The 11,396-nt window shown below is 38.8% G+C and overlaps 1 protein-coding gene across 2 annotated transcripts; it reads left to right on the top strand.

Annotated features, from left to right (window-relative positions):
* Positions 1–84: 84 nt before the first annotated feature.
* LOC108953392 (transcriptional repressor ILP1-like) lies at positions 85–9,992 on the top strand. 2 transcript variants are annotated; one of them, XR_010515117.1, is made up of 6 exons: positions 85–335; positions 497–3,356; positions 4,245–4,338; positions 7,930–8,026; positions 8,996–9,097; positions 9,582–9,992. XR_010515117.1 is itself a non-coding variant. In XM_065192197.1 (2 exons), the coding sequence occupies exon 2, from the start codon at positions 518–520 to the stop codon at positions 3,332–3,334; it is 2,817 nt and encodes a 938-aa protein (XP_065048269.1). In that variant the 5' UTR covers positions 87–335; positions 497–517; the 3' UTR covers positions 3,335–3,516. The 2 variants fall into 2 exon arrangements, 1 of the variants encoding a protein (XP_065048269.1); XM_065192197.1 differs by lacking the exons at positions 4,245–4,338; positions 7,930–8,026; positions 8,996–9,097; positions 9,582–9,992 and having other exon boundaries at positions 87–335; positions 497–3,516.
* Positions 9,993–11,396: the final 1,404 nt, after the last annotated feature.

Raw genomic sequence — 11,396 nt, 5'->3', positions numbered from 1 at the left:
GGGGAAAATATACGCTGTATTAGAAAATACGCTCTTATTCCTGTGCCAGGGCGAGTTGGATTGATGTTGAGTGAACCGAGCCTCATGGGCCGAATCGAACCGGAGAACTCACGGTCGATTCGGCTTGTTTGTCTCGGCTCATCAATTGGACGGTCAGAATGCTCCTACGACGTCCCTCACTGCCCGTTGGATTTGGAAACCGCCCCCTTCGTCGCATCAGCTCACACCTACATCCCATGCCGACCTGTCCCTCTAATCATCATCAAGCGCCTCCGCCTGAAACCCTTCAAACAAAACCGAACGAGAAATAGATCAGAAGCACAAAATTGAACTTGGTAGGTTTCGTTCCTCTTCTTCCTTCGTTTCCTTTCGATCTTTTACATATCCTTGGAAGCTTTTGTGGTTTTCGTAGTTTGTTTTTCCTCTTTTTCTTGTTCCGTTTGACGTCGGAGGAGAGAACAGGCTTACGGCAATTTGTTTGTCCGATTCGTGGCAGAAAACGAAGGTGCTTGGATCGATGAGTAGCAGCAGAGTGAAGAACTTCCGCCGCCGCTCCGAGGCGGATGATGCAAACGGCGAGGAGAAATCCGCACCGAGTCCGGCCGCCACTAAGAGTCAAACCCTAATTCAAACCAAATCCAAGACCTCCAAACCGGAAGCCCCGAAGCGGCTTAGCTTCGCCGACGATGAGGAGGAGGAGAACGACGATCGCCCTGCCACCGTCCGTCGCCCCGCCCGGACCCCGGCCTCCTCCTCCGCCACTTTCCACAAGCATACCTCCGCCAAGGACCGCTCGAAGGCCTCGCATTTGGCTCCTCCCATCCCTTCCAATGTTCAACCGCAGGTCGGCGAGTATACAAAGGAGCGGCTCCTTGAGCTCCAGAAGAACGCCAGGCCCCTGGGCAGCACGTCACGGCCACAGCGGCCGCAGGCAGCCGCAGAGCCCAAGTCGAAAAAACCTGATCCCCCTGCTGAACCTGTTATCGTTCTTAAAGGCCTCCTGAAACCAACCTCGACCACTGTTGTGCCTGGGAGAGACAGCGAGAAGGATGTTGTGCCGAAACGGCAGGAGGATGAGGAAGAAGAAGAGGAGGAAGAAGATGATCACAATGGTGGTCCACTGACTGGGATGAGGTTGCCGGTGATACCTGATCAGGCAACCATAGAAGCTATCAGGGCAAAGAGGCAGCAGCTTCAGCAACCACGTCATGCTGCACCCGATTACATCTCTCTTGATGGCGGGATGCCAAGTAGCCACCCTTCTGCTGGCGCATCAAGTGATGAAGAGGACAATGATTTTCAAGAGAGGATTGCTTTGTTTGGGGATAAGGTGGATGATGGGTCGAAGAAGGGGGTTTTTGAGACTATTGGGCAGAGGATCAATGCAGCAGAGGTGAGGTTTGTGGATGGTGGACTCAGTAAAGTGCATGACAATGTGGATGATGATGAAGATGAGGAGGAGAGAAAATGGGAGGAAGAGCAGTTCAGGAAGGGACTGGGAAGGAGAATTGATGAGGCTTCCACTCAGAGAGTCAATTACAGCATTCCAACCATTCCTGCTATCCAGCCACTGCCAACTGCCTACACTGGCGTCACCCATCAACCCTCAGTGAGCAGCATGTCAGCTTCATTTGGTGTTTCACGTAGTGCAGAGGTTATGTCAATATCTCAGCAGGCTGAGGTTGCAACACGAGCTCTGCAGGAGAGCATCAGCAAACTTAAGGAATCACACAAAATGACGATGAATTCATTGGTGAAAACAGATACAAATATCACCGAAGCACTATCTGAAATTACCAATCTTGAGAAGTCTTTGAAAGCTGCTGATGATAAGTATGTATTTATGCAACAATTCCGGGACTTTATTTCGGTGATGTGTGATTTTTTGAATGACAAGGCTTATTTTATTGAGGAACTGGAAGAGCAGATGCAGAAGCTCCATGAGAAGAGGGCATTAGCTGTTGTTGAAAGAAGAGCTGCTGATATTTCTGATGATTCCAATGAAGTGGAAGCTGCTGTGAATGCAGCGATTGCAGTTCTGAATAAAGGCTCTGGATCGGCTTACATTGCTGCTGCTACAGCTGCAGCTCAGGCTGCCAATGCTGCTGCTCAAGAAAGTGCAGATTTACCTGTTGAACTGGATGAGTTTGGCAGGGATATCAATCTAAAATTGCGCATGGATTTTGCACGGAGGGCAGAGTCCAGGAAAAGGAGGAAAGCTTGGGCTGAATCCAAAAGAATCACATATATTGGTAAGGATAATGTTTCCCAGCAGATTGAAGGAGAATTAAGCACCGATGAGAGTGATTCTGAAAGCAATGCATATATTTCTAGCAGGAATGAGTTGCTCCAAACTGCTGAAGAAATTTTCAGTGATGCATCGGAAGAGTATTCTAACCTTACGACTGTGAAGGAAAGGTTCGAAAGATGGAAGAGCCATTACCTTTCTAGTTATCGAGATGCTTATGTCTCCCTAAGCATACCCTCTTTGTTCTCTCCGTATGTGAGATTGGAGCTTTTGAAGTGGGATCCTCTTTATGATGCGACAGACTTTTTTGACATGGAGTGGCACAGACTTCTTTTTGATTATGGATTGCCAGGAAAAGGTCAAGATTTTGAACCTAATGATGCAGATGCTAATCTTATTCCAGAAATAGTTGAAAAGGTAGCGCTTCCTATCTTGCATCATGAAATTGCACACTGTTGGGACATATTGAGTACCCAAAGGACGAAAAATGCAGTCTTTGCAACAAATATGGTCATCAGCTATGTTCCAGCTTCAAGCAAGCCTTTGCGTGAATTGTTGACTGTTGTCCACAATCGCTTGAATGAGGCCATCAGTAGCCTTAATTTGCCAGTTTGGAGTAGTGTTGTGACAAAGGCTGTGCCAGGCGCTGCACAAATTGTGGCATATAGGTTTGGTACATCTGTTCGGCTTCTTAGAAATATTTGCCTGTGGAAAAATATTCTTTCCATGCCAGTTTTAGAGAATCTTGCCCTTGAAGAGCTTTTGGGAGGGAAGCTCCTGCCTCATGTCAAAAGCATCATGCCCAATATTCATGATGCCATCATGAGGACAGAGAGAATCGTAGCATCACTTGTAGGGGTTTGGTCTGGTCCTGAGGTCACTTCACGACCCAGTCAGAAGCTGCAGCCCTTGGTTGATTGCATTGCAGAGTTAGGGGGCAAGTTGGAGAAAAGGCATGCATCAGGTGTGAGCGAGGAAGAGACTTGTGGGCTTGCTCGCCGTTTGAAGAATATGTTAGTGTCCTTGAATGAGTATGACAAAGCTAGAGCAATTCTGAGAATCTTTCAGCTCAAAGAAGCACTCTGAGATTGTGGACGTTCTTGTACCTGTGTGTAACTAGCTTTTCTCTTTCTATAGCATTATCTCCTGGTTGAATGTCTTTCAGCTTTGTACTTTAGAAAGAGAGAGGACACTAATTGTTCCGAAGGCATCACTAGCTTCCAGTTTTGCATTGGATTACACAGTTTTTATTCTCCATTTGTTTTGCACTTCATGGTGGCTTTTGCAAGAAATGCCCTCTTATCCATTGTACTGAATGTATTGGAAAGCTTTTTGCAACCTCATGCCTACTTTTCGACCGAATCTGAAATTAAATGTGGTTGTTGTCATTCCAGTTAAACTTAACTAAATTTCCAGTAAGCAATTTTCATAAATATATTTTTTAAACTTCAGTTTTACTTTTCTAATTCTGGGAAATGTGTTTCTCATTCTCATAAGGATCACATGTGCTGATTTTCTCCTGTTGTTTGCTAAAGTTGTTAGTTAACTCTTTTAATCTCTAAAATTCCAGGTCACTTAAACTCTGTTAAGAACTTGATTCTTTCCATGTCAATGAGTCAAAACATTCTGAACACATTTAAAAAATAATGATTATCTGTACAGGTTTTATTAGAATGAGCTTCCTAAAATTTTTTTAGGTTGAGTTTTCAAGTTGTTTGTTGCACAGTTGGCGTGGCAGATCATTGTTCAAGGATTTCTTGATTAAATGCAGAAATTTTCTCTACCAGATCTTTACCATCCCTGCAGAAACATTTATATATTGCTTCATATGGCTATGCATATTTTTTGCATTCATATGTTTCAGCTATGTTTGTATAATATTTATGTTATGAAATATTAATCCATCACAATAAGAATAAGGTGACACCATGATTAATCAAAATATCACACATTATATAAACATCATGATGCATTTTAGCCTTACGCTTTGATACAGGTCATCTCAAACATCTTTGGAAGTGCATGGATGAGGTTTGCATTTTAGAGAAAGCCTTCAACAAACAGAGCTAGTTGTGAGTCACAAATTGGAGGTACTAATACTATCTCAAGTCTGTTATTATTATTACTATTTTCTTCTGAAAGTACTTCTAGTTAACTTTTTGAGATAAATACTCTGACAAACTAAAATAACTGTTCTTCCCGCATTTTGTAATTAGAATTTGCATACTACTCAATATTAGGGCCTGCCATTTTTTTGGTTATTGCTACTATTTGTGATCAAATTTCTACATTAACATTCTGGATAATAAAAGATTGATGGACAGAAGATGATTCGATGGGAAACTTTTGTACATTCATGAAATTAGTATTTGATTTAAATAGAAGTTGACGAAGTGGATGATTCATGTGTTTTATTACTTTGATGTTATTGCTTTGTAACTATTGTTAAAAATCATTGTTTGCTTTAGTGAAGACCATGACAAGCCAGAGTGAACACATGCATTTTCTGTTTTTTGGTTTAATTGTTTTGGAGCAGCCAGACTTTGAACCACCGATGGTGTCATGTCAGCGCTATATAAGGTTTAGGTTCTTTCGACCGGATTCTCCAATTTCTAGTGATATTGACTGTTTTCTCTTGACCATTTTATGATACTCTTTAGGCTAAAAGGGGAGAAATAAAGTGTTTTAGATGGATTAATGGGAGCACCATGTTTTGTTGTTTGAGATATAAAGATGGAGGGATTTAATCTAATGATGAAATACAATTATGGACATGACAAGTAGTCTTCAATGCTTGAAATACCTCTAAACTTGACGTTACAATTTCAAGTTTCTATAAATATGATCTTGAAAATAGTATTTGATACCCAAGAATGTTAATGACTTCATCTTTTGATACTAAAGTGCCTCATTATGGACACAGATAGGGTTGCAGATCCATAAGGCATCGGGAATTTTCTTTTACAAGTGCTGAAAGTGTCCATAGATATGATTCTGTTGAGTAACAATATTTCCTGAAACAGGACTTTTCTCGGACAAGGTCTCTTACTGGTTAATCATGAATATGAGATGATGAAAGCCCTTGAATCTACACTTGGTATTGCCATTTTTATTTCTATGAAAAAAAATAGAGAAGACTAGTGGTGTTTCTTTTTTTTCTTATTCTTTGTTGGGATGACTTTTGTCCTTGAATTGGTCTAAGCCCTGGCAGGAAGGTCATATTCTCATAAATAGGAAGGTCATATTCACATTTTTATCATTGTGCTATGTATCATAAAGATAGAGGGTTCAATGATTATTTGGATCCAAAACTCTTGATAATTTGATTATTCTGAAACTTTCTGATATGACTGTAGCCTAGCATCTTAGTTCACTTTTGCTGTTTTGTTTTCTCCAAGTATTTCCTTTTAACTATATTTCTTATCAAGGTTTGAATTCACAACAATTTATGTCCAAATTGCATTGGTAGAAGTTGGGCTGTATAAGTTGCTGAGCAACAAATTAAAAATTTGAGGTTAGCAGCACTCATGTCTAAGTTACATTTTCCATTTCTAGAATATACGAAATCAGGTACCTGATTAGAGTATATACTTTTAGTTTACTTTTCTTCAGCGTGGTGATTACCCTTTGTAAGCAGAATATCATGTATGATCTATAATCTATATTAGAGGATAATTATTGCTCTCACATTGATCGTGATCATGTGTATGAGTGTTGAATTTTATTTTTGGAGTCAGATATTTTAGTAACTGTGGTTGAAGCCTCAGGTGTCCAAGGAGACTGTACTTAATTGAACCAAGACTATTTGATCAATTTCATTCCCAATCAGGTCTGTAAGGGTCAGTTCTGTATATGCTAGGTAAGACGAAGTTTTCACTTTATGTCACAGTGTAATATTCTCAATTTGGTGACAGAATTCACAACCTGATACATTTTGTTCAGATGCTAGCTGTTTCTTCTTTAAAAATTATAACTTAGTCCTCTTATTTAGTTTTATTGGTTATCAAGCTCCTCTTACTCATTTGAGATTGGTACTACCTGGATTATTATGAAATCATCGGTGGTCATACCCTGTAATTATTGTTTTCAAGTTTAAATTTGAGATCCTAGATATATATTTTACACCAAAACAAAGAGCAAAGTTACAAATTGAATGAATTTGTACTAAAGATTTTTTTCACATGCTATTTCAAAGCTTTATTAATTTTGACACAATGACTCTAATACTTTTTAAAAAAGGAAGATCTATTCAGATGTCATCTGTAAATTAAGAACATTGTCTGGGAGCAAAAATAGTGAAGTATTCTCCCCTTTGCAAAAAGAAATTCTTCTCTGCGATTAAATTAGCTAGTCAATGGGCTGCACTGCCGGCCTCATGACTGACGACCAGACTTTACAACATTAATGACTTTGGCCAACTCTAGAATATCAGATATATGCCATGGAGACTCATTGGGACCATTGACTTCTAGACTCAGATATATTCTAGACTTTGGCTAAGTCTAGAATATCAGATAACTTCCAAAGCTTCATTATTGATCCAAATGTTATGGATGCCTTCCCTTCTTTCTCTTAGTAGGCCTTGGAGAATAGTTTGACATTCAGCATGAAGGGCATCGTGGTTTCTCCCATATAAGCATCCAGCAGCAGCTTTCTGCCTGTGTTAGTGTCTGCAAGAATAGAGTCTGGTTGAAGATCAGATAATTCCAATATAAAGTTTCAGTGAAGTCATTCAGATGGGACATCCCATATGAGGTCTGGATGGTAAGTAGACCCCTCAGATCTATTCTGGAGCTCCACCTGTTCATAAGTGGTAGCAACCACCTGGAGGTGGCATAAGTGGCAGTTGTTCCCTCTCTGCTGGAGTTAAGCCAGAGAGGGAACAACTGTTGTCATACAATTGCATTCATGAATAAGTTCTTACTAAACTGTCAGTTAATGTTAAGGCATTCAGCTTATTTCTAGTGGATCTGAAATGATGATTTTTAGCTCAAATTGTCCTCTCATGCAAGGATTGAAATATCATACTGTACCAAAGTTTCGATGTTCGCTCGGTACGGTACGATACTATATACCGAGCGGTATACCGTTTGGTGTATATATATATATATATATATATAATTCAACGACGTCGTCGAAGAGACGTCGTCTCGTTTATATATATATATATAAATTAATAAATATATATATTTATATATAAAATATTATATATTTATTTATATATAAATATTTTTATAAAAGGCGACGTCGCGTCGCCAAGACGACGTCGTGTCGCCTCGGCGACGTCACCTTTTCCTTCTCCCATGCGGGGCGACATCATCGAGGCGACGCGACGTTGCCTCGTTTATATATATATATATATATATATATATATATATATATATATATATATATATATATATATATATATATATATATATTCCATCCGGTAATAGGCGGTCCATGTACCGGTCAGCTGACGGACCGGTATGTACCGCTCGGTACGAACGGTATTATTTGAAACTGTATACCTTGCTCTCATGTATAACTTCCATACACCATAGTTGGCATATTGCTTATTTCAATAATAAGATCTGTCAATTAACCAAGGAGTAGATTTTTAATAAATCCTGAAAATGAATTGCATCCACCATTATATTCCTTGTGCTGTATAATTTATCATTGCAATTCCTTTATGCCAGGTTCATTGGACAGAAAATCAAGATTATAACAGATGACGGTGGCTGGTATACTTCGATAGGCAAAAGTCAACCGTGATACAACAACAATAACAAAACTGTAAGTCCTAATTATGGATAGACAAAGCTGCATTTTTTTCACATGTAAAGAAAAAAAATTCTATAGCATATGTTTCTCAGATTTTTGTTTAGTTTTTGTAGGGATAATTTAATTTTGTTTTTTTGGAGTATCTCAGTTTTGCATTCTTGACAGATTTTGTGTAATGTACTACCTTTCTTCACTGAAAATCAATATTAGAAGCACAAAAAATTCGAGCCATCTTGGCCATTGGAAGAAGTTATGATAATATCTATTTATCCTAAAAAAAAAGCTAGTGGTAATGAGTAAGAATTATTATCAAAACATGTTAATAGAGATAAATTCATTGTTGTTTCAAATTATGATTCAGTTTATATGACAAGTTTGTTACTTTATACATGTGACAGTTCTATTTTTGATGACAACTTTGGCTTGTAGAATGTTCCATTTTGGTGGGACTAATTATATTAATGAATGTGAAATTAGGGTTTCCGTAGCATCTTAATTTCATATCAGAACCATTGATTTGCTTCCTGTTTTTGCTGTACTTTCCAAATAAGATGCAAGACTGCAACTAAAGCCTATGGAATCCAGTGTATGATACATACAAATAACTTATTACAATCAGTTTTTATCTTTTCTTTTTGTTATGAGATCATGGTGCCCCTCAGATTGTAAAAATTTTTGGATGTATCCTGCCATTATCTCCATGAATACTTGTCATTTTTTGTTGTACCAATAATACAAAGTATGTTTTGATGGAAATACAGTGAACCAAATGGTGTCCTTTCCCTTTGGTGCATTGATTCTGTATTAAATAATCATATGCATGTTTTCAATGCACCATCCTAATGCAGTTATAGTGTGTAGCCACTTCTGACAAAAAAAAATTGGAGCACAAAAGAATCACAAGACTGCAAGTGCCCGGTGTGGAATTATGATGAGGTGCTTTATTTTTACTATAAGTAGTTGTTTGTGTTTTCTGTACAGGGTACATCCACTTGATGAAGGCCGAGAAATTTGTGTTGAATCCTGACCTCCTAAGTGCAATTTGTGCCTCATTTCTTTCAGTCTCTTTGGTACTAATTTGAGGTAAGGTAACATTTTCTATAATCTTGATCTGGTTTGCTCGTCTCTCTCATTCCTCCAAGCTCTATGTACCAGATGAATAACAATCAAGCTGATACCTACATGAATGGAAAAGAAGGTTTAACTTACTATTCCTGGTCCTACTACCTTGGTGGATGTTCTACTTTGCTCCGTAAACAGAAGATTTCATGAAATGAATAGTTTATTTATTTTCTTCATATAATGGTGAACTTAAAGAGGTTTCCCTAACAGAGGAACTTGTCTGACATCTCATGAAATGAAAAGTCTGATTTATTTTCTTCACATAATGGTGATCTTAAGAGTTTCAATCTTTTTCTGCTGGATATTAATGTTTTTTTTTCATAGTCATTTTGGACATGTTAATTGTGTTTTTATGATGAAAATGGTTGCATCTGCTTCAATATTTCCTTTTCCTAACCTTCTCTTGGTTTTGGGTGGATACTAAATCTTCTTCCTTGTATCGCAGAAAATATATGTTGCGACCATCAAGAACTATGGATTTCTATAGCCTGGTATTTTAATCGATTTAATGAAGATCAACTTGCTCCTTCATGGGATCATCTGAAGACCGAGGATCATAGTTCACCGACAAATTATCATCTTCAGATTTGGTGCCATTTTGCAGGTGGAGTTATATAAAAGTCTTTGTCATGGTTGTGTGATGGTGCCAACAGGGATGTGCTTCAAAACATATATTTTCTATTCCAAAGACCAGCCCTATTGTATACATTAAGGCACATGCTTGTGATAATGGGTTTCACTTGTTGGGATGGATATCAGGAAGCTGCAGGGGTAGAAAAATAGTCTTTCTTCTGCACTTGTGCCTCTTGATCTTGAGATCCTCCCTAATATATCATTTCCATGATTAATAGTTTCATGATGGTGGAATAAACTCAATGTGATTGATTATACTAAAAATTCATGCCCCCTTAGTTTATTCTTGTTGCACAAAACATGATCTGATTCCCATGTTATCAGGACCAGCAGAATTCAATGCTAGCTCATGATTGTTTTTCTCAACAATAGGAGAGTATACAGGCAACTTAAATCATGTTTTGTGCAGTAGATAAGACTAGTATTGTTTATATGATCATTGGCAAGACAATACACCATCTTAATCATGTCTTTTCATCTAGTATACTTTGTTAAGCGATGGACTCATGAGCTGAAATAAACAGGGAGCAGATTGTGAGAACTAGGAAGAAGGCTTAAAAATTGTGAAGCAATGCACTGGTCAAACAAGAGGCGACGTGCTCCATCACCATGGATTCCCCTCTGCATGATCCTGATCCTGTTCTTGTTCTTCATTGGCCCTGGCATGTTCAAGATCATCAAGATGCTAACAACAGAAGCAGCAGCAGCAGAAGAGGGAAGAAAGGGACGTACCTCGCCCTTTATACTTGTCTTCCTTGTCCTTCTTCTCATGACAATCCATCTCCGCAGCTCTTCTCACGGCAATCCATCTCTGCAGCAGCGTTTCGTTCCCATCTCGTTGTCAGTGGCCACCATCATGTACTTTTAATTGCAGTACAAGTCTAGGTTTGGCATGGAGCTTCATCTTGATCGGAATACAACATCATCATCATCACAATTTGCTCAGTCTCCTCTATTCATTATCACATAAGCTTGGAACGGAAGGCCTTGCAGTTAGTAGTTCCTTACCAAACTTGGTATAGATTTTTGATCCATATGCTTCACACATACTGAATCCAAATATGATTTTGGCTCTTTAGTGTGTTTACTATAATTTAAAGTTCTATTATTAGGACGGCCTATGAAGTAACATTATACTTTGTAGTAGCAGTTGCAAATAGGGGGGACGGGCTGATTCATGCCTTACAATGAGTTCTTGTGGAATCAGATACTGCAATCTTTTATGTTAATGATAATATTAAGGCATAGTTATGCCATAGGTTGGTTTCAAAGTCCAAAGGATATATAAGTAAAAACACCTATAATAATGATGAACACACTAGGATATACGTCAGCAGTTCAACTACCAGAAAACAGACAATATAGAAAAAAGACGCCAGTTTTGTCCTTATATTACATCATAGACACCGGTATGTAGGCCAAGTCTCCATCGCACACCACGACACTTATCACCCGTTTTTTATCGGGTGGCAAAAGGACGTGGGCTCCGGAAGCGCCCCATAACTCTTCCCAATCATCAGGCTGGTACGGGAATGAGACGGAATTCCAAAACAGGGAGAGGTGTTTTATTACACATGGTGTGGTCGGTAATCCATCTCCATCGACATCAACCTAATTCCTAAAAGCA

The sequence above is a fragment of the Musa acuminata genome, chromosome BXJ1-7 (genome assembly GCF_036884655.1).
Source record: "Musa acuminata AAA Group cultivar baxijiao chromosome BXJ1-7, Cavendish_Baxijiao_AAA, whole genome shotgun sequence".
NCBI lineage: Eukaryota > Viridiplantae > Streptophyta > Magnoliopsida > Zingiberales > Musaceae > Musa > Musa acuminata.
This window is presented reverse-complemented; position numbering and strand designations above follow the sequence as displayed.

Bases quoted from the DNA above. Each gene is read 5' to 3' on its own strand.
- LOC108953392 (XM_065192197.1), top strand. From the start codon at position 518: ATGAGTAGCAGCAGAGTGAAGAACTTCCGCCGCCGCTCCGAGGCGGAT.